Source organism: Heloderma suspectum, chromosome 13, assembly GCF_057233095.1.
Source record: "Heloderma suspectum isolate Gila_16-S chromosome 13, 16-S_ref, whole genome shotgun sequence".
NCBI classification, from domain to species: domain Eukaryota; kingdom Metazoa; phylum Chordata; class Lepidosauria; order Squamata; family Helodermatidae; genus Heloderma; species Heloderma suspectum.
In genome coordinates, this window is record NC_139470.1 from 25,171,619 (window position 1) to 25,194,972 (window position 23,354).

The 23,354-nt window shown below is 47.1% G+C and overlaps 1 protein-coding gene across 1 annotated transcript; it reads left to right on the top strand.

Annotated features, from left to right (window-relative positions):
• Nucleotides 1–3,887: 3,887 nt before the first annotated feature.
• RAB35 (RAB35, member RAS oncogene family) lies at nucleotides 3,888–22,806 on the top strand. Its single transcript, XM_084820514.1, has 6 exons — nucleotides 3,888–4,136; nucleotides 9,950–10,000; nucleotides 11,637–11,760; nucleotides 18,614–18,738; nucleotides 19,527–19,651; nucleotides 20,556–22,806. Exons 1-6 carry the CDS (start codon nucleotides 4,085–4,087, stop codon nucleotides 20,682–20,684), a joined length of 606 nt encoding a protein of 201 aa, XP_084676640.1. The 5' UTR covers nucleotides 3,888–4,084; the 3' UTR covers nucleotides 20,685–22,806.
• Nucleotides 22,807–23,354: the final 548 nt, after the last annotated feature.

A 23,354-nucleotide genomic window follows, 5' to 3' on the forward strand; every position in this document is an offset into this window, starting at 1 on the left:
GCCTTGGTGTTGTAAAACCCTTTCACGCCGAACTGCACAACAATGAATCAGGCCACAGTGAGCACACACACTCCCACCAAGACAATAGCAGGTTTAGTGATTGCCAGCCACGCAACACCCCACAGCATCTCACCATTCCACTTTGAATCAGTGGGAGCATGGGCGGGGGGGGGGTCTTCTTTCTGAATTACAAGGCTGATGCGTCACCGCTAAGGCTTCTGGGTGCTTTATGTTAATCAGCGGAGACGTCAAACACGGAAGCCTCGAACTCTGCAGAGAAAAGGGAGAGGTGAATGCCAAACAGGCGTGGGTTCTTTCATTGGGTTTTTTTAATGGGCCCAGTGTCAAAGTTTCAGTAGTACAGCTAGATTCAAATGCGCTTTTACTGGCGTGGTTGCAAACGTGGCAAAAGCCTAAAGGCTAGATTCCCCAAACGCAGCTCATTAATCCGAGTAATTCCTATTACAAGCCTGACTGATCTGCCTGTGTTGAAGCATCAGATTCGTGTCCATTTATTCTTTTGTGTAAACACCAACCTGTTTGCCCTTTGCAGAAAGGCACTGCGGGCAGATGATAGGATATGTCACATTGGAAGATGAGCAGGTGGATTATTTATTGTATTGTGCATGGAGAGCAAGCAGAATTTCTGACATTGCACAGCATCAACATCACTGGGCACGGGGGCATGTTCCAATTTCCAGACTTTGTGGAGCTTGAGCCAACATGGGATAGCCTTAACTCTGGTCTTAAACCAGCAGATTTTTTTGAGCACTGAATATGCATTGGATTAAGAACACAAGAAGAGCACTGCTGGATCAGACCAAGGGTCCACCTGGTCCAGCATTCTGTTGATACAGTGGCCACCCAGCTATCTGTGGGAAACCCACAAGTAGGACCAGAGTGCAATAGCATCCTCTTGCTCATGTGCCCCAGCGACTTGTATTAAGAAGTTTACTGCTTCTGATACTGGAGACCGCATATAGCCATCAGGACTATTAGCCACTGATGGCCTTCTCCTCCAGGAATCAGTCTAACCGCCTTTTAAAGCCATCCAAATTGGTGGCCATCACTACATCCTGTGGCAGTAAGTTCCAAAGTTTAACTCTGCACTGTGTGAAGAAGGACTTCCTTTAATCCGTCCTGAATCTCTCAGCAATCAGCTTCATGCACTGACCCCATTGGGTTCTAGTATGATGAGGGACAAAAACGTCTCCCTATCTACTTTCTCCGCGCCATGCATAATCTTGTACACCTCTATCATGTCTCCGCTCACTTGACCTTTTTCTAAGCCAAACAATCCCAGACACTGTAACCTTTCTTCATAGGGGAGTTGCTCCACCCCCTTGATCAGTTTAGGGTTCAATCCTATCCAGATAGGAGGCCGCCTCCAAACTCGGAGGCGACCACCTATCCAATGCAGGGCAGGAGAAGCGTGGAGGGGATCGTCCGCTCTGCGCTTCAGCCACCCTGCATTTACGGCTAGACAGCCAATTTCGTCTGTCTTGCCATGGGACCTCGGAACGTGGGAAGCGGCAGCCAGAAAACACGTAGGACGTGTCGTACCAGCATTTCTGACTTCCCTGCCCCAAGCCAGTGTGGTGTAGTGGCAAGAGTGTTGGACTGGGAGCTGGGAGATCCGGGTTCTAGTCCCCACTCGGCCATGGAAGCTCACTGGGTGACTTTGGGCCAGTCACACACTCTCAGCCCAACCTACCTCACAGGGTTGTTGTTGTGAGGATAAAATGGAGAGGAGGAGGATAACGTAAGCCGCCTTGGGTTCCTTGCAAGAGGAATAAAGGCGGGATATAAATGCAATAATTAATAAATTAATAAATAAAACACGTCCCCAGGAACGCCCCATTTTTGCTGCCCCGCACTCCTCTTCCAAGCGCAGAACGCAGGGCCGTTCCACGCTGCCTACAAGGCAGTGCGGGAGGGGACGGTGGTCGGTTCTCAGGCAACCGTCCTATCCTATGGAGGATAAGACTAGCGGCCATAGCATCGCACCCTTAGTTGTCGTTTTCTGTACTTTTTCCAACTCTACAATATCCTTTTTTAGGTGCAGTGACCAGAACTGTACACAACATTCCAAGTGTGGTCGCAACGCAGATTTATATAACGGGAGTATGATCTTGACAGTTTTATTTTCGATTCCTGTCGTAATTTTGCCTAACATTGCATTTGCCTTTTTCACGGTAGCCGCACACTGGGGTGACATTTTCAACAAGCTGTCCACCCCAACCCCAAGATCTCTTTCTTGGTCAGTCACTGCTAGCTCAGATACCATCAGCATATATGTGCAGTTGGGATTCCCCTCCCCTCCGATGTGCATCACCTTACACTTGTTTACATTGAACCGCATTTGCCATTTTGATGTCCATTCTCCCAGCTTGGAGAGATCCTTCTCGAGCTCTTCGTAAACGCTTTTTGTTTTAACCACCCTAAATAATTTGGCGTCAGTGGCAAACTTGGTTACCTCACTGCTCACTCGTGATTCCAGATCAATTATGAACAAGTTGAAAAACATGACACCCAATACAGATCCCTGTGGGACCCCACTATTTACATACCTCCATTGGGAGAATTTACCATTTATTCCTACTCTTTGCTTTCTTATCTGGAGGGAGCAATCCTATTGGAATAGGCAACCGCCTATCCAATGCAGGGCAGGAGAAGCGTGGAGGGGATTGTCTCCTCTGCGCTTCTCCTGCCTTGCATTCGCTACGGGAAGTCGGAGCAGGGACGGTGGCAGCCGGATGACACATAGGATGTGTCGTACCGGCATTTCCGCCCTCCCCGCCCCAGCCTGGCCCCAGGGACGCCCCTTTTACGCTACTCCACACTGCTCTTCTCCAGGAACCGACCTATTCTATGGCTGACTAGCAGCCATAGGATTGTGCCCTTAATCAGTTACTGATCCATAATAGGACCTCTCCTCTTATTCCATGACTAAGTTTGCTCAGGAGTCTTTGATGAGGGACTTTGTCAGGGAAGACAAAAACAAGCAAACCTTAATTCTTAATGTTAGATAATTGTTCTTATGGTGAGTAATTTGAATGGAGAAATGCAAGGGCACAGTGTTTCAATGGCAGCTGCTCTCTCAGGCTGATGAGGTGGGTCCCACTGACCCATCTTTCCCTAAATACCACACAGCATTGTAATCCACTGTTTTATACTGACATCGTGTAAGCCACTTTACAAGTATGAATTCTACAAATGAATAGACAGTGAGTCGGCCAAGGGCCAGCTTTCTAAAATAAAACTCTATGGCTCAATCCCTATGCCCGTATCAGGTCTGAAAGCCCTTCCTCCTCGAAGAACGAGGGATGGTTCACGTCTGTGGTGTGATGAAGGCACTCTGCAGGTGCTCAGGAACACTCTGGCCTTTACACTCTCCAAGGCTGCCAAACTGAGATTAAAACACCTTCTTGGTGAAATAAGATGACTGCTTTTTGCGGTGGGAAGCGACGCATACATTTGATATTAATATTTATTAATCGTTAATTAACTGCTAATTAATAGTTAATTAAGTACTATTAATAACCGTTGCCCGGGTGCGTCCTCTTCCGGCCGGCCAGGCACGAAGAGACGGCGCATGCGTAACGCTGCTACCACCTTCCCCCCTCCCTTTACTCTCGCCTTCCCACTGGCCCGCGCCTGCGCACCAGGGGCATGCGCCGCCACGGCCCGGACGGGGAAAGGAGCAAGGGAGGAGTCGCACAGCTGGAAGTGGCGCGCTGGGCGCCATGTTGAAGAAGGGAAGAGGGAGGAAATGAGAGCCCGGCCTGTGGTGCGGAGGGAGCCGCGCGGGCGGAGGGGAGGAGTCGCGCCTGCGCACTGAGCAGCGGGCGGTTTTTCCAGCTGCCCGGGCGGAGCGGGGCGCATGCGCGCTGGAGGAGAAGGGCCGGGGGGGTGTCGCCGTCTCTTGCTTGGCCGCCGCCGCTGTCAGTTCCGGCTGTTGGCTCGAGGACGGGATCCGGCCTCGGAGCCGCCGCCGCCGCCGCCGCCGCCGCCGCCGCCTGAAGAGACTTGGCCTTGTCGCGACGCCAGGAGCGCCCGCTCCTCCCACCGCCCTTCTCCGGCCATGGCCCGGGACTACGACCACCTCTTCAAGCTCCTCATCATCGGCGACAGCGGTGAGGGGAGGAGTGGGCGGGGCGGGCCGGGAGCCGCGGAGGGAGGGGAGCGGAAGAGCCCGGCGCGCGGCGGGGGGAGGGTGTGTGAGGCGGAAGAGCCCGTGGGCGGCCGGCCCTGAGGGGAAGGGGGGGCGGCCTGGTCTCTTTAGGGTGAGGGGGCAGTTGGTGCTTGGGGGGGGGTTCATTTGGAAGGAGCCCTCGTGTGTGGGGGGGGGGAGGTTCGCCTGTGGAAGATGGGGGGCAGATAAGTTGATGTGCATTTCCTCCCCCTGTCTCTGTATTTATTTCCTGGGGCTTATGGCCTCCCCTGGCTGGGAGGTGCAAGAGCTTTCTAGATAAAGAGGTGTGTACATGTTATCGCTATTATCGTAATTATTGTTATTACTAGGGCATAATTCCGACAATGTGTTTTTATTTACTACATTATCATCCACCGCTTTTTCTCCAAGGTGGGGCGCACATTTTATCCTCACAACAACCCTGTGAGGTGAGTTAGGTAGGAACACAGAGTAGCCCAAGGTCACCCAGTGAGCTGTGTGGGTGAGTAGGGGCTCTTTTATAGCACCTTTCGGAGTGTTCAGTGCACTTCACATGCAGTGCCTGGTTTTTTTTTTAATGTATTTATTATGCTTTTTATCCCAGCCTCCCTCCAATGAGCTCAGTGGCATGCATGGTTCTCCTCTTTATCCCCACAATGACCCTTAGAGGTAGGCTAGGCTGAGAGAGCATCCGGTCCAAGGTCACCCTGTGAGCTTTCTGGTTGTATGAAGGCTTCCAACACTGATCTCTGTGGTCTTGGATTGTCTAATCACTACAACACACTTGCTTTCGTTATCTCACGCATCGTTGAAATCCTCACAACAACCATTTAAAGTAGGTAAAGTACTATCTCCAACGCTGTAAGCCTGAGAGAAAGAGAGAGTGGGTTGCTTAAGGTCACTCAGTAACTTTGTTGCAGAAAGGATAGACATTCAGACTAAGGACTTCCAGTTTCATAATTCATGTTTCAATCCTATGCATGTTTATCTCTCGCTAAGCCCCATTGAATGCAGTGGAGCTTACTTGAGTACACATAGGTAGGATTGGGCTGTATGTCTTTTAGACACTGTGCTACAGCACTTCTGCATACTTTCCAACATCTCATGGATGAAAAGAGGGACATTCAAATACATTTTATCACAGCATACTGTTGATACCAGTATCTGGATAGGTAGCAGTAGAGGTGGATGGGAAGCAAGGTCTGTGTCTGCATTTATGTGCAGGGCTTCTAGAGTCACATCACCGCCACCACTCCAGAGATTTAATTTCCAGAGACCTGGCAGATGGAGGCTGAAAACTGAAGTACATAAATGTATGTTTTAAAAGCAACATTTTTTAAAAAAAAGCTTCCTGAACACCTTTCCAAAAGGCAAAATGGGGACAGCATTTTACCAGGCTCAGGTGTTGGAAAACAAGAGCTGTCCTTGATAAATAAGGGCAGTTTGAGGGGTGTGAGTGTGGTTGTTGGGCGAAAAGCCGAGTGAGATCTGGGTTCAGATCTTCCACCACCCTATGGTGCAAGGCCCATTGCATAGTTTAGGCCAGTCATGCTCTTTCAGCCTCTCAACATACCTTTCAGGTGTGTTGTGAGAATAAAATGGGGAGAAGCTGTTATGTATGGTTCACTAAGATCTTTGGAGGAAGCAGTGGGATGTGAATGAGATGAATAATAATGAATGAAAGATTGTTAAGTACTTTGCAGATTATTTGTAAGTACCATATAAATGATTAGGAGGAGGCAGAGTAGCTGAAAATAACAAGTACATTCTAAATATCCTTCCTCTTATATCCATGGCCACCTAAAAGTTAGAATTTCTCACCGTTAGTATTTATGTAGCACCATTCATATACATGGCACTTTGCAGAATGATATAACAGAAAGGATAGGTCTCTGCTCCAGTTAACTTGTAATTTAAATTTGGTAATGGAGGAGAGAAGGAAGGAAAAGGAGAGGTGCAAGTGACAAGGGATGATTACACAGTTTCACATGCTTAGGCTTAGTATTAATTGTTTCCTGCCCTTGCTCCCATGGAGCTTAGAGTAGTGTCATGGCTTCACAACAGTCTTGCAGAGTAGATTAGGTTCGGAGGTAGTAACTTTTCCCGTGAATCCAAACTGCATGGGGTTTTGAATTTGGGTTTCCCAACCAAGCAGCACTCTAACCACTATAAGTTTAAGGAATAGGAAAGTCTTGCATTGTGTCTGCATTATGTTTAGGCTAGACCTTTTCGTGGTTCTCTGGTTCTCCAGTCTAAACATACATAGGATTGCACCCTTAGTTAATTTTAAGGAATGTGAAGGGACATGGGAAGGGATGTGATTATGAAATATAGATGTTTAGATTTGTAGGTCATTCTGTGAGAGTTTAGAGTAGTTCAGTATCTGTTAATTAAAAGCACTTCTCTATTCCCAGAGCTTATACTTGTAAGAACTGTTTCAGACTCTTCTTCCCTTTTGTGTCTAGTCTTACTTATATTGTATAAACTAAATGGCACAGCCTGTGTCTTTCTTTTTTAATGTACAGTTTATAAGTGTCTCTAGAAAGCATAAAGAGTGCTCCATGTAAGCATAGTGGCTGAGTGTAAACCAGGAAATCCTAGCTTCAACCACAACCTCACTAGATGGCCTGAGGCAAGTTACTATTCTCTCAGCCCCACTCCTTCATTTGCTACAGTATAGTGATGATATTACTGTGTGAGTGTTTCATACTATTAATTCCTACGTGGAAATATTGTCCATGTAGGAAATGCAATGCATAATGAATGAACTGGCACTTAATTTGTGTGAGTTTCCATCTGCTCCTTTGGCTTACTGTGGAAGCTTTTCCCCAGCTTACAATATAGGCAGTCTTAAACTATTTTCTGTCCTGAGGAATTTTAAAAAATAGTGAATATAAATGACCAGTTACCAAATAACATTTCTGTATTATTACTTTTATATCCCACCTTTTTTTCCTCTTGCAAGGAACGCAAGGCGGCTTACATGGTCCTCCTCCTTTCCATTTTATCCTCACAACAAGCCTGTGAGGTAGGTTAGGCTGAGATAGCCAAGTGGGGACCAGTACCCAGGATTCCTGCCAGTCCAACCAGTACACCACACTGGCTCTAGTAGCTTCCCATGGTGTGGATGGAACCACTTGATAAGCCTGTTGTCAGTTATGTCAAGCCAATTGACAGAAGACGATAGCTTAGTGGTAGAGCACATGCTTGAGCCTCTGTCCAAGTGTTCTTTGCTTTATCTTGGCGTCATATAGTGAAATTTAGAACTAGCAGCTGTAATAATCTCCCAGAGCCTACATTTCTGTTAGCAAAATACATATAAGCATGCAGGAGAGCTGCCCGTTGCTTTCTGTGTGGAAAGTCCCTTGGGCTGTAGGTCTCAGTCAGCCGTCAGTGAGTCACGCTGGAGGGGCAGATGGGCTATAGTTTGCTTGCAAGCAGCAAGTCTGTGCATCCTGTTTCTGGTCTAGTGAAGGGCCAGAGCTTGTTACTTTTGCTCACAAAGCAAGTTCTGTGGAACTTGTCATTGCAAGGTGTTGCAACAAGTCTTCATTGTCCCAGTTGATTAACAACTTTGGGAGAGAGATGGGGAGAGTGCTGCCCTGTGGATTCTCCTTGAGCTCTCAGCAGCTTTCGATACCATGGACCAGGGGTGGGCAACTTGTGGCCCTCCAAATATTTTGGCCTACAATTCCCATACTCCATCACCATTGGCTATGGTGGCTAGGGCTGATGGGAGTTGTAGGCCAAAGCATCTGGAGGGCTACAGGTTGCCCATCCCTGCCATTGACCATGGTACCTTGTTGAATTGGGTGCATGGGTTGGGAGTGAGAGGCACAGTCTTTCAGTGATCTGCGCTTACCCGCAGAGCTGAAACTAGAGTAGCACTGGAGGACTTCTGCTTGGATCCATGGCAGTTGTGCTGTGGGGTCCTGCAAGGTTCTCTCCTGTCTCCCATACGATTTAATGTATGAAACTGCTGAGAGTAATCCCAGGGTTTGGAACAAAGTGTCACTACTATGTGGATGACACTCACCTTTACCTCTCCTTTCCATCTGAATCAGGAGAGGCTGTGTAGGTGCTGGGCCAGTGTCTGGAGGCAGTGATGGAGTGGATGAGGGCTAATAGACTAAAGCTGAATCCCAGTAAGATGGAAGCTCTGTGGATAGGTGGCTCCTGTGTGTAGGAATAAGGTAGCACTCCCCCTGAAAGAGTGGGTGCATAGTCTGGGGGTACTCCTAAATGCTAAGCTGTCACTGGAGGCCCAAGTGGCTTTGTTAGCAAGGAGTGTCTATGCCCAACTCCAGCTGGTTAACTAGTGATGGCTGTTCTTGGACTAGGACAACTTTACCCCTGTAGTCCATGTTTTGATAACTTCCTGACTGGATTTCTGCAATGTGCTTTACAGTTTCCCTTCAGTGTGGTCCGGAAGCTGCAGCTGATACAGAATGTTGCTGTCATGTGTTGTCCAAGCAAGGCAGGATCATATTATACCAACCCTGCAAGCTCTGCACCAGCTGCCACTGAGCTACAAGGCCCAATTTGAGGTGTTGGTACTAGTGTATGAAGCCCTAGATGGCTCAGGGCCCATTATTTGAAGGATCACCTCACCTAGTACCAACCAATTTGAGCTTTGAGATCAGCAGGGGAGGCTTTGCTGGTGATGTCCCTGGAGAGTGTGGCTTATGTGGCTAACATGCAAAGCAAGGCCTTCTTGGAGGTGGTTCCCCAGTTATGGAATCTCCCTGTTGAGATTCACCTGGCCTGCACAATGTTTGCATTTAGGTGGTAGTTAAAAATGTAGTCACGACTGGGGAAGGCAACGGCAAACCACCCCACTATAGTCTGCCATGAAAACACCAGCTAAAGTGGTGTCCCTCTAGGAGTCAGCAATGACTCAGTGCTTGCACAGGAGGAACCTTTCCTTTTTTCCTAAAAATGTACATGTTTTTGCAGGCTTCCAGACAACATTGAAAGTTGCTGGAAAGTTAATTCAGCTGCTGGTTGCTGTTGTTGCTTTGTACTTGTATTTTGTGTTTTTAGGATTGGTTTTAATGTTTTTTTTATTGAGGTTGTTGGCTGCTTTGGGCACTTCCTTGAGAAAGGGTGGAATAGAAGGATGATAGGTAAATAAATACATAAAGCTTAGCCAGATTCAGAAAAGGTAACTCGAAACTAATTTGGATGCATAGCAACAGAATTGGCATGTACACTTTCTAGCCAGAGGTCTGAGAAAGGCTAGTGAGCCTTAAGAAGTTCCATCTCTCTCTTGGGATCGGGAAAGAGTTTCTTTATAACAGGGGTGCAGAACGTCAGGCCCAGGGTCCCAATCTGGCCCTCCGTAGTTCCCCAGATGCCCACACCCCCTTTCTCTTTAGTTCTATGGCATCCACAGAGGGCTGGAGAGAAGGGGGCATAACGTCTCTTAGTTTGTGTTGGGGATTTGGAGAAGGTGGGAACAGCAGGGCATCGTCCTGCAACTTGAGAAAGATTTCTCTTTCTTAACCTTCTCCAAACGATAGCCAAGCGAGAGTTCTGGCAAGAAGATCTGTGTGGTGCTTGCCGGAAGACTAGAGGCCCTTACCTCTAGAGGGCAGACTTGCAGACACCTGCATATTGTGTACAGATGCCCAAACATGCACATGTGAAGCTACTTACTACCTGCAAAAAAGAGATCATTAACCATGTGTCCCAAAGTGGCTGGGATTTTTTTTTTAAGCCATAAGCTGCTGCTTCAGTTCAATTTGGGGTCTTAGCATTTTTTTTCTCTTTCAGGTGTTGGCAAGAGCAGTTTGCTGTTACGTTTTGCAGACAACACTTTCTCAGGTGAGGAGGCCGAGGGCAATTCCAATGCAGTGTTCACCAAAGGATCTCCAGAGTGCTTCTAATCATACTCATCAAGTCCTACAGGAGAAGAGAAGGGCACTGCAAGTAGGGGAATGGGTGGCAGAATACCTTTGCCCATCACCCCAGGCCCTGTGGGCAATAGGTTGGAAAGGGCACGAGTGTTGTCCCCGCCCCTATGGAACTAAGTGGTGCAAAGCTTCGTTAAGATCTGTGATAAAAAAGATAGGGGCTTCCTGACTCTTGACCTTTTTTTCATTAAAGCGCAGATATGGGTTGTGTGTTTGTAGATATATGGAGGGAAAGGGAAGATGGGAGCAAGTGGTACAAATAACTATGCACACATGCACACAGATACCATTTTTGCGGGTCTCTGTTTCCGATGCTGTGACTAGCCTTGGGCACTTGGAATATGATGGGTTATACTTCTGAAATAAATTAAGTAACATGGCAAATGCAGTTCAGTGTAAGCAAGTATAAAGTGATGCACGTTGGGGCAAAAAATCTCAACTTCAAGTATAGCCTGATGGGATCTGAGCTAACGGTGACTGACCAGGAAAGAGATCTTGGGGTTGTGGTGGACAGTTCAATGAAGATGTCAACCCAGTGTGTGGCTGCTGAAAAAAAAGGCAAGCTCCATGTTAGGCATAATTAGAAAAGGAACTGAGAATAAAACTGCCAATATTATACTTCTCCTATACAAATCTATGATGCGACCACATTTGGAATACTATGTCCAGTTCTGGTCACCACACCTAAAAGAAGATACTGTGGAGCTGGAAAAAGTGCAGAAAAGGGCAACTGAAATGATCAAGGGTCTAGAGCAACCTTCTCTCATAGGGGAGATGCAACAGCTGAGATTGTTTACCTTGCAAAAAAGGAGGGTAAGGGGAGACATGATAGAGGTCTACAAAATGATGCATGGTGTGGAAAATGTGGACAGGGAGACATTTTTCTCCCTCTCTCAAAATACTAGAAGCCACGGTCATCCTATGAAGCTGATTGGTGGGAGATTCAGGACAGAGAAAAGGAAGGACTTCTTCACACAGCGCATATTTAAACTATGGAATTTGCTACCACAAGACATAGTGATGGACACCAATTTGGATGGCTTTAAAAGGGGGGTGGACAAATTCCTGGAGGAAAAGGCTATCAGTGGCTGCTAGTCTTGAGGGCTACATGCTACCTCCAGTAAGCCTGTGTACACCAGTTGCTGGGGAACATGGGTGGGAGGGTGCTGTTGCGCTCATGCCCTGCTTGTGGGTTCCTGGTCGACAGCTAGTTGGCCACTGTGTGAAGAGAATGCTGGACGAGATGGACCCTTGGTCTGATCCAGCAGGGCTCTTCTTATGTTCTCATCTTTTTAATTTGTGCTTTTGTGTATACAGTCCCTCGTCCCGAAAAATGTGGAGCTTGTTTTCATTGTTAAGGATTTCAGATTTTAAAAAAACAGTTGGGTGGGGGGTTGCTGGTGAGGAAATATCAGTAAATAGTAATTGTTCTTGGGGCTTTTGCAGTCTACAGAAAAGTCTTCCTAGTCATTACTGAAAATTCTGAAGTATTTGAGAAGCAGTGAAATATCTTAGGTCAGTTTTCTTCTTGCTATTTCTGTTGGCAGGCAGCTACATTACCACAATTGGAGTTGACTTCAAAATCCGGACAGTTGAGATTAACGGAGAAAAGGTCAAGCTACAGATCTGGGATACTGCTGGGCAAGAGCGCTTCCGGACTATCACATCAACGTGAGTCGATTTTAATAAGGATATCAATTGATTAAGAATTTGATTTAATTGTGTATTTTTACTGATTAATTGCTTAAATAAGTTTGCATATTAATATAGTTGCCTCTCTGGGATATTGAAGGAAGTGTGAGCAGACCTAAAACACGAACTACCATCAGTTACTAGTACTACTTATCATTATTATTATTACGCCACTTTTCCGTCAAGATTGACTCGCAAAGCATCTTACCATTAAAATCCACAAGAAGATAACAACATATTAATGATATATGGAGGTGTTTATGGCAGGCTTTTCTGGTCTCTGGCAGTTGGTGCCATAGTCCAGGTTCTAGGCTCTCCCCTCGGGAGGATACGGGGGGATCTTTTGTGGGGAGGGTGCTCGTGGTAAAGATGCTGACCCCTGAAGCAGCCTCTCTACTTACTTACTGGAAGAACAGTTCATGTCAAATATTTTCTCTTTTATTCACTATTACACTAACTCATTCTTCCCCAACCTGGTGCCCCCCAGATGTGTTGGACTACAGTCATTCCAGCACGTTGTAATCCAAGACATCTGGAGGACACCAGATTGAGGAAGGCTGCACTAACTCATCAGAACCAAGATAACCTAAACAAAAATCAGTGTGTGGCTTTCATGCTTGACCCCATCTATTAAAACTGGCCTTCATCAGTTAATCAACTAAAGTTTTAGTTGATGGAGGGAGCAATCCTATGGCTGCTAGTCAGCAGCTAGATGGCCATAGGTGTCAGGAAGGCTAAAGCTGAGAACAAGCTGAGGTTAGCGAGGGATGCTAAAAGCAACAAAAAAGCTTTCTTCAGCTACATGCATAGTAAAAGACAGAGGAAAGAAATGGTGGTTCAGCTATTAAATAAGGATGGCAAAATGATAACAGATGACAAAGAAAAGGCAGAAGTGCTCAATTCCTACTTTGGCTTAGTCTTCTCCCAAAAGGGGGTCTATGACCCCCCTGGCAAAGGCGAAGTACAGGCTGAAGGGGCAGGATTGTGGCTTGAGATCGATAGGCATATGGTCAAGGAACACCTAATGACTTTGAATGAGTTCAGATCTCCAGGGCCAGATGAACTGCATCCTAGAGTAATAAAGGAACTGGCAGAAGAACTCTCAGAACCACTGTCTATTCTCTTTGGGAAATCATGGAGGACGGGTGAAGTGCCAGATGACTGGAGGAGGGCTAATGTTGTTCCTATCTTCAAAAAGGGTAAAAAGGAGGACTTGGGAAATACAGACCAGTCAGTCTGACATCAATCCCTGGGAAAATTCTGGAGCAGTTGATAAAGCAATCCACCTGTAAGCATTTTGCAAACAATGCAGTGATTACTCAAAGCCAACATGGATTTGCCAAGAACAAATCCTGCCAGACGAATCTGATCTCATTTTTTGATCAGGTAACCTCCCTTGTGGACCGTGGGAATGCTGTGGACATAATATACCTCGACTTCAGCAAAGCTTTCGACAAAGTGCCCCATGATATCCTGGTGAGCAAACTAGCTCAAAGTGGGCTAGATGAAACAATGATCAGGTGGATCCACAGTTGGCTACAGAATCAGACTCAAAGAGTGCTTATCAGTGGGATCTTCTCAAACTGGGGAGAGGTAACAAGCGGGGTACCGCAGGGCTCAGTCCCGGGCCCAGTGCTCCTCAACATTTTTATTAATAACTTGGAGGAGGAGGTGCAGGGAATCCTGATCAAATTTGCAGATGACACAGAATTGGGTGGGATAGCTAATACCTTGGAAGACAGAAACAAAATTCAAAGTGATCTTGATAGACTGGAGCGCTGGGCAGAAAACAACAGAATGACATTGAATAGGGATAAATACCAAGTTCTGCACCTAGGAAAAAGAAACCAAACGCACAGTTACAAGATGGGCAATACATGGCTCAACAACACTGCAAGCAAGAAGGATCTTGGAATTGTTGTCGATCACAAGCTGAATATGAGCCAACAATGTGGTGTGGCTGCAAAAAAGGCTAATGTTGTTTTGGGCTGCATTAATAGAAGCATCGCTTCCAAATCCCGGGAACTACTAGTTCCCCTCTACTCAGCACTGGTTAGGCCTCATCTGGAGTACTGTGTCCAGTTCTGGGCACCGCACTTTAAAAAGGATGCGGACAAACTGGAGAGGGTTCAGAGGAGGGCAACAAAGATGATCAGGGGACTGGAAACAAAGCCCTATGAGGAGAGACTGAAAGAACTGGGCATGTTTCGCCTTGAGAAGAGAAGACTGAGGGGAGATATGATAGCGCTCTTCAAGTACTTGAAAGGTTGTCCCAGAGAGGAAGGCCAGGATCTCTTTTCAATCATCCCAGAATGCAGGACACGGAATCATGGGCTCAAGTGACAGGAAGCCAGATTCCGGCTGAACATCAGGAAAAACTTCCTGATTGTTAGAGCAATATGACAATGGAACCCATTCCCTAGGGAGGTGGTGGGCTTTCTCACACTGGAGGCATTCAAAATGAGGCTGGACAGCCATCTGTCAGGGATGCTGTGACTTGGATTCCTGCACTGAGCAGGGGGTTGGACTCGATGGTCTTGTAGGCCCCTTCCAACCCTACTATTCTATGACTCTATGATACGACATCCAGTTCCCAGAGAATTGACCTTCCCCAACTTCCACGCTGCCTCAGAGGGAGCATGGAAAAGCCCTGTGCTCTGCGCTTGCAAGAGGAATGCAGAGTGGCCAAAATGGGGTGTTCTCAGGGAGCATTCCGGGGCAGGGAGGGCAGAAATGCCTGTACGTCACATCCAGTGTGTCGTACGGCAGCCTCCTCCCCCACTCAGCCCTCCTGCGGCTACACAGGCGCAATCTGCTGTCTAGCCAAAAATGCAGGGCAGGAGAAGCATGGAGGGAACGATCCCCTCTGTGCATCTCCTGCCCTGCATTGGATAGGCAGCCGCCTTCGAGTTCGAGGTGGCCGCCTATCTGTATAGGATTGCGCCCTAAGTGACCCAGTTAAACCAACAACAGCTTGCAGCCATAATACTTGTCACTTCTGTTTATAAATAACAGGCATGACCATGGTACCCTACACTGTGGGTACCAGTAAGTAAATTGCACAAACGGATTAAAATTGCAGAATAAATTGTAGGAAATGAGATAGCAAATGCAGATATGATTAATTTGCTTAACTTGTGCAGGTCATAGAATCCTCCTCTTTTTGGTACGGAGGTTGGAATACTTGACTGTGGAATGCACCCAACTTTTGGTTTATTGCACAATATGCTTTGCATTGTACGGTGGTGGTGGTGGTAGACCATGTTCAGACCCATTCTCTGTTCAGACTTCAATGTACTACAAGGAACACAGCTTAACTTGCAATGTGGTTAATGTGTGTGTCTAATGGCAGGCTAGAAGGTCTTTGTTTCCCTTGTAGCTCCGTGATTCTACAACAGGAGTGGGCATCTTGTGGCTCTCCAGATGTTTTGGCCTACAACTCCCATTATCCCTTACCACTGGCTATGCTGACTAGGGCTGATGAGAGTTGTAGACCAAAACATCTGAAGCGCCACAAGCTGCCCACCCTCTTCTACAAAATCTGTTACTATAAATAACCTGGGATCCAAGCTTGGTAGGAGAGTTACCTTTCTCTTGGTCTCAGTTCAGTTTCACACTGATGAGTACATGGACAGCTCTGTTGAGAACTTGTTCTCTTCTGGAGGATGTCTTCATAGTGCTCTGGCAGAGCATATTTAGAACAAGAAATCTCTGCTTGGCTGCAGATAGATATATGCTTGAAAAGAGGAAGAACCCCACAGAAGTAATTTGGATGATTTGATTCCTAAATCTTTCTTTTTTATTTTCATGCCATTTTTTTTTACTTTTATTTTCTCTTGCCTGTTACCCCAGGTGGGCTATTTCCTAGACAGGAGCTAAGGATGTATTTATACTACAAGATTGATACTGGCATAGTCAGACCCATTCACTGGGGAATCCTGGGAAATGTATTTCTGTGAGGCGGTGAGCTAGGAATCATTGACAGAATATTTCCAGCACCTTCTCCAAACTAAAGTTCCCAGGATTCTTTGGTGCGAGCCAGTACAGTGAGTGGTATAAAAGCAATATGTTTGCAGTGTAGATATGCAGTGCAGATATCAGATATTAAGGAGGTGAAATCAGTCCATCCTAAAGGAAATCAACCCTGAGTGCTCATTGGAAGGACAGATACTGAAGCTGAAGCTCAAATATTTTGGCCACCTAATGCGAAGAGAAAACTCTCTGGAAAAGACCCTGATGCTGGGAAAGACTGAAGGCAAAAGGAGAAGGGGACGACAGAGGATGAGATGGCTAGGTAGCATCACCGATGCAATGAATATGAACTTGAGCACACTCCGGGAGAGAGCGCAGGACAGGAAGGCCTGGCGTGCTATGGTCCATGGGGTCACGAAGAGTCGGACACAACTGAACATCAACAAGATACAATGACTTGATTTTAGAACAACTTATATTTTAAATGTGGGATGGAGTCTTTTGCATTGCGCAGAACTCATGAGGCTTAGGTGGTCACTGAACAAGTAACAGCAAGCCAACAAAGAGGAAGAAATCCAGTTTTGCTTTGGTAGGCTGATCCCATGTCTGCTGTTTTTCAGGGCAAAGGAGGAAGACGCTAAGTAAACATGTTAACTAGATTACAAAGGGGCTTTGCAGAAAAGATTCTGGTTACAAAAAGTCTCCCCATTGATATTTGAATTCCTTTTTTTCAAATCGAAATATTTTGAAATGGGACACAGTCATGTCTTACTAGACAACATATCTTGAGGATGGGGGAACTGCCCTCTTTGGCAGATTCCATTAGGCTAGAAATATTAGCAAGGGTCCAGAGAGAGTCGTATATGTGCTCCATGGCTCCCTTTTGCATTTTTTTCTGCTACAGGAAGCAGTATGAAGGGCTAGCGGTAAGCAGACCCAGCACCCTGACTTTCTTACGTACATCCTCTGCGGGTTATGCTCTGTGGGCCAGCTTCAGACAGGAAACAGTCATGAGGGTAAAACCGTCTGCTGGGCAGCCCTGAATATCTTTCAGATGGGGCGTGTGGGCCAGCTGCTTCGCTTCTCATTGTGCCGTGTCAGCAGAGCTTTTCCTGTGTGTGCCCGTTGTGATTGACTTGAGGCGCTTTTGGTGTTAAACCAGTAGTCTGTGGGGAATGCCCAGAAAGGAGATTTCTAATACAACAGGAAAAGCTACACAACGCCTTTGCCATTAAGCCACATGGTAAATAAAGGGCTACGCCCAGGGCTGGGTGTGCACTGAAGTTCCCCAGCAGTCCACTGAAGCCACCCAATGTGGTATTCAGTTTCCTGAGGATCTTGTCTTTAAGTGTGATCCTGGTTTAAATGCTGTATGCTTATATGTGGTTTTACCAGCAGCTGCGCTACACCTGTTGAATTACTGTTGATGATCTTAGGCTTGTATCTGGTACAGTCTGATGAAAATGGAGGGAGGGAGGTGCAAAATGAATTCATATTATCAGCTCAGATGGTGCTTAATGCATGATAAGTTTCTTCATATGCAAAAGATGGCTTCCTCCCATTAGTTTACTTGTGTGGGGATAAGGCTGTGAGCTGTTCTGATTTATACCATGCTGTCAAATTTACATGATGCTTTAAATGTACAGGCCCCTGCCCGAAAGAGTTTAAAACCTACATTTCAACAGTGGGGCACAGGAAGGTGCCTTATACTGAGTTCATCTAGGGGTGGTCCATCTAGTAGTGTATTTTCTACACCAGGGGTGGGCAGAAAGTAGATCTCTTGATGTTTTGGACTTCAGCTCCCAGCATTCCTGACCATTGGCCATACTGGCAAGGGCTTCTGGGAGTTGGTCCCAAACAGCTGGAAATCTACCTTCTGCCCACCTCTTCTATGCTGACTGGCAGTGGCTCTCCAAGGTTTCAGACAGGAGTTTTGCCCAGCCCTACCTGGAGATGCCAGGGATTGAACCTGAGACCTTTTGCATGCAAAGTAGGTGCTCTACAACTGATCTCCAGACCCTCTCTACAAAATAGCTCATGTGAACGCCTCAACTGTTGCTGAAAACTGCCCCCCGCTATCCAACCATGGGTCTTACATTCTCTCAGTGCTGTAGGATTCATATCACGCTCTGAGATTTCCTATCCCAGCATAGCTGGCTACGCATTAATGTTTCTATCCAAGTGGCAATGTGCCTTCTGTAATTTCGTCCTCTTGTGTTGACCTTTCTATCCTGAATTTCTAATCCACTTCAAGCGAGCAGTGACGACAGTTGTCCACTGCTCACAGAGTCCTCTCCATGGTAATCTGATATTTCAAGCCTGCCAGTGCTGCATCCCACAGATCCATTTCCACTTTGTGCATCATGTGCTCGTGCATTGTGTTAAGGCCCAGAAGGAAGAGCAGGCAGCATGATTTGCCTATTTTTTTCTCTCATTCAAAGGCTCCAGTCCTCACCCTTCTCCTTCTGCTGCAGTTCTTATTCACCCCATCCAAGCGGCTAAGGGCTCTCCACAGCCCTCATGTTTGCGCAGGTTTACCTGTGTTTCTTTTATAGCGAGCATATAGTACCTCGTTAAGCACCACGTATGTGTGCAGCTGGGGCTCCCTGACACATGCCTGTGGGTGTTTAATGGAAGTGGGATATTAAATTTCTGCTGTCCTCACCAATTTGTGTTTTAAACTGAATTGTTTTATAGCATGGTCATGATCTATTTGTCTTACTGTAAGCTCTTTTGGGGGTCATATGATAGGAAAGCAGGATGTGCATTTAGATAGAAATAAAGACCTAAACCTAGCAGTGAGTTTCAAGCGGCCGTGATACCAGAATTAATGTCGATTGGTGTGTCTTCCTGGCCTCAGGTACTACAGAGGGACGCATGGGGTGATTGTGGTGTATGATGTCACGAGCGCCGAATCCTTTGTGAACGTCAAGCGGTGGTTGCATGAAATAAACCAGAACTGTGACGACGTTTGCCGGATATTAGGTAAGCTGCCTGGTGTGCCTAGTCAAGTCACCGTGGCCAGGTGATGGCTGATTCATAGTGCCACATTTCTTCTCATAATGGCTAATGTAGCGATGTGGCTAAGGCTGAGCTGCCAACCAGTTTAAATTTCACAACTTTAAGTCCCAGTTTACACTTCACCTCAGCCATAAGCTATCTAGGGGGTCTTAAGTAAGCTTATTCCTCTCAGCCTGAGTGCCCACTCCTACCATCTGCAATATGGGTGTAACAATACATGTCTCCCTTATAAGACTGTTGTAAGGATTGCTGCTGATCTATGGTGAAGCACTGTGAACACTCTGCAGTGCTGCATAAATGTTCCCCTCCCTCCCCCAGCTGCCACCACCAGGCTATTAAGGACCATCGTGCACCAAGGGGAGGAGAGAGCTCTTCGTTTGTTCTTAATTCCCTGTAGGTTTCATGCCTTTACCATTGCATTATATAAATGTATCAATGCTTAATTAATAATAATAATAAAAATGCTCTGTGGGGTTTGCCTGAAAAACATTATATAAATACCTTGACTGAGCTTTCCCCAACCTGGTGCAGCCGTGCTGGCTGGGGAATTAGGAGAGTTGCATTCCAATACATTGGGAGGGCACCAGGTTGGGGAAGGCTGCCTTAGATCAATAAACGTGACTCGTTACTCTCTGATAGCCACAACTTAATAAATAGACTCTCTGCAAGTGGCCCCCTTAGGTGGTCTTGTGAGTTGGGCTCCCAAGAGCACAGTGGTGACCTTTTTCTTTTCTTTTTATTGCTCCTTATAGTTGGTAATAAGAACGACGATCCGGAACGGAAAGTGGTCGAGACGGAAGATGCCTATAAATTTGCTGGGCAGATGGGGATCCAACTGTTTGAGACCAGCGCCAAAGAGAACGTTAATGTGGAAGAGGTAGTCCGGCAGCTGGGGAAGGAAAGCTGTGGGGCGGGGGTTGCCTTCATTCTTCTGCCCCTGCAGTGTTGCCTTGACTGCCCCCGACCATGTCCTGAACAGGGGATTACATGGCTGGGAAAGAGCCACCCCCCTCTGTACCTGCAGGGCCAAGCAGAAAGCAGAGGCAGTGAGAAAGAGTCCTTTGGGACAGTGTCTAGCTTTAAGCAGGACCGTGTCAAGAGACTGACGGTGATAGAGCGGCATGATCCTACAGCCCTTGTCCCTTTCATGGAGTCACAGAATAGTAGGGTTGGAAGGGGCCTATAAGACCATTGAGTCCAACCCCCTGCTCAGTGCAGGAATCCAAGTCAGAGCATCCCTGACAGGTGGCTGTGCAGCTTCATCTTTCATCAAGTTTGTTTCCACAGGAAGCCTTTTCACAGCAGGCCTACATAGCTTGTGGCCAACTAAGCCAGGGTGGTAAACTCCAGACCCCTGGGCCAAATCCAGTCCTCCTGGGGTCCCAATCTAGACCTCCAGGGCTCCCCAGATGGCCACGCACCATGCCCTGCCCCCCCTTCGCACCTCCATTGACCCAGAAACGTGTAAACTTCCTTCCCTTTGTGGTTCTTATGGGCTAGTTCCAAAGCACTCATGGGGCTTTGGAAGTGATACTGATCTGATGTCATACCAGATTACAGTAAAAGGGGGGCAGGGGCGATGTTGCGTTTCCCCCCACCCTCACTCCAGCTCCTGCTTTAACATGTGGTCCCACAGCCCAAGCTCTGACCCTTGGTTAATGGCCAGCTAACACCACATCTGCAGCGGCCCTGATTCTAGCATTGCCCACTTGTGGTACGTGTAGGGAGACTTTGTTGCCAGCCTGCTGTTTGACCTTCCTCCTGCCTTTCCTCTACTGCAGATGTTCAACTGCATCACAGAGTTGGTTCTGCGAGCCAAGAAAGACAACTTAGCAAAGCAGCAGCAGCAGCAACAGAATGACGTGGTGAAGCTAACGAAGAACAGTAAACGAAAGAAGAGGTGTTGCTAATGTCCTTTCTCCCGCGGCAGAGACTGCGCGCTCAGACAGCTCAGCCCTTCCAGCCAGACACAGGCGATTCCGCTGGGCCGGGCCTTGGGAGGACGTCTTTCCCTTGCTCTGTGCCGTTATTTAAATGAGTTCTCTCCCACGTTTTCGATCCGGAGGCACCCTACCACAATAGTGCCAAGAAGGTATTGGATGGAGGGCGTTCTGCCCCTCTTCCCTTCCTCCTTTTTTCAAGAGTATCTTGTAGACGAAAAAATGACTTTGCGTACCAAGTGGACTTTTGATCCTAAGAGTTTGTACATAATGTATATTTGCTTTAACCTGCTGCGCCTCCCTCATGTTGCTTTGGCTTCTGCCTTCTTAATATCAACCAATCATGAATGATCAGAGTTCCTCTCCCCGCCCCCGATCTCCAAAGATACAGTACAATGCCCTGAAATGGAGCTGCCCTTGTTGGCACCCATTGCTCTCCAGTGTTGGTTAGCTGTCAAGCTAGGAGTGGGGCTCTGGGTGCCTGCAAGCTTCATGCTGCATTGGGACCCTTCTGAGATCCTTTTTCCTAGGCTCCGGAACAGCCAGTGTTGTTGCTGGGGCATTCTCAGTCAGAGCTGTTCTCTTCTCCAGACTCTGGCAGCGGGCAGACTGGCCCTTCTTTGTGCCCCAAATTCAACCTCACGTCATTAATGTAAAGCCTTCAAGGCAGAGCAATATTAGGGTCAAAACTTGTGATCTCCCCACAACCCCCCCCCCCATTGCATTACATTAGTCAGGAGCTACGGAAGTGTAAATCTGTCACAATCCCTTTCTTTCTTTCCCTTCACCCATCACTCTGTACCCTCCTGCATTTTCTCTTCCACTCAGAAGTGCTTTTCGGATGGGCAAAGTCCCTTGTGGTTGTCTTTTTCTTTAAGAGCCAAAAAGTGTGGGAAGGGGAATTGGGCTCTTCCAAATCGTGCTTGCACCCAGCAGTCACGTCTGTCTGTTTCCTGTGTCCTCCCGTTAGAATGGAAGCTGTTTCTTGGGCATCAAGAAATCGAGAGAGTCTTCCTTCTCCAGCTTGTTCAGGGAGTGACCGGCTCTCCTGTTTTGGTTATGCTGAAACACAAGGCAATTCCTGTGGCTGAGGTGGGCTTCGGTAGGGAAATAGCCAGGGCTCAACTCCTTGGCATTTGAAAATTGGCTTGCTGAGCATATTAAGATGGTCCTGGTTGCAGAAGAGGTTCTTCAAACCAAAATGATTTTGCTGTCCCCTCCCCAGAATCTGAAGATGACGGTGCTCATGCTAACAGGAGGCCCTCCAGTATCAACTTCGAATCATGCAAAAAGGGCTAAGTTTAAAATACACTTATTTATTGTTTTGCTTGCCTTTAATAAAACAAATTATGGTTGCACAAGCCCTGATCCTACAATCACATGGGAAGTAGTCAGACTGTGCAGGCTTTCCCACCTCAAACTGTGAATGTGACGGGTTTAAGCCGATTAAAGTGTTTTGAAAAGCAACATCCATCCCAGCTACCCATCTTCCACGGCCAACTTCTCTGTGCATTTCTTGTCGTTTACTTCTCACTAATTTAAAATTGAGAATGTGAACTGAGCAATCCGCTTTGGAAGGAATTGCTAGCAGAAAACATCTGTAGAAATGAAGGAGGATATTGATGGCTTGGTTTGGGATGGATGAGCTGAAGCAACAGTGGGTCCTCGTTGTGGGGGAGAGGGGGTGCTCTTGTAAAGGGGGGGGCTGTGGGTGTGATCTTTGCCAATCCAGCAGTCCAGTTTCTGGTTGTTTTTTTTGGGAAGGGTGGGATGTTTTCTCAAGGCTGCTGTTAGCAGCATCTCCCCTGCTCCTGTTCGTCCTCGCTGCTGCTCCTTAACCTCCACTGGTTAGAGGAGGCTGCACAGTGGCGAGTTACTTGGTGGACAGTGCTGGCGGATGGTGCCTGTGGAGTACTAAAGAGAGGGGTTGCTGGGGGGGGGGGCTGCGTCTTTAGCGGTGCTGATGTCAAGCGGTGGAATGTCTAACTGGTTTGCTAGGATTATTTCTGTATATTGAAACTTTCTAATTACGCTTTTTAAATAATTTTAAAAAAGTAAAAATAAAGGTGCCAAGCTGCCAAGTCTTCCTCCGAGGCTCTTTGTCTTTGTTTCTCCCCAGTAGCAGTTCTGAAAGTTCTGCCCCGGCAGCTGCCTTTTCCAGGCGCCCTTTGGCAAAGCTCTCGTGTACAATTAAGGCTTTGCCTCTCCTTTGGAAAGTGGATTTGCAGACTTCCATGTCCCCAAATCGCTTTGCTTTATGCAGACAAGGGAACTGGGGGTTTGAACTCCCAAGCTCACGTGTCTGCATCAGCCCCTCTTCATTCCCTTCTCCCATTACTGCTGATTGGTATGCTGTTTTCTCTTCCCAAGGAGGGTTTCCCTTTTCTCTCTGCCATGCTCTGTCCTTCTCCAAAAGCCTTCTTGGTTTACCGTAACAGTTCAGTGCCCCTTCCTTTTTTCTTTTTTTAAACCAAGCCTCTATCTCAGCCTTTCCTGTCCTGGTGCCTTCCAGGACTGCAACTCCCATCATTCCCAGCTGGCATGGCCATTGGAGTTGCAGGCCAGCACATCTGGAGGGACTAAAGCAATCAATTAGGCCCATTGGTGTGTTGTTAAGCTTCTCTCTGATGCTGCCTAAGT

Coding starts and splice junctions, on each gene's coding strand:
- RAB35 (XM_084820514.1), top strand. CDS start 4,085: ATGGCCCGGGACTACGACCACCTCTTCAAGCTCCTCATCATCGGCGAC. Junction 10,001..11,636: donor TGCAGACAACACTTTCTCAG/GTGAGGAGGCCG, acceptor TTCTGTTGGCAG/GCAGCTACATTACCACAATT. Junction 11,761..18,613: donor TTCCGGACTATCACATCAAC/GTGAGTCGATTT, acceptor TCCTGGCCTCAG/GTACTACAGAGGGACGCATG.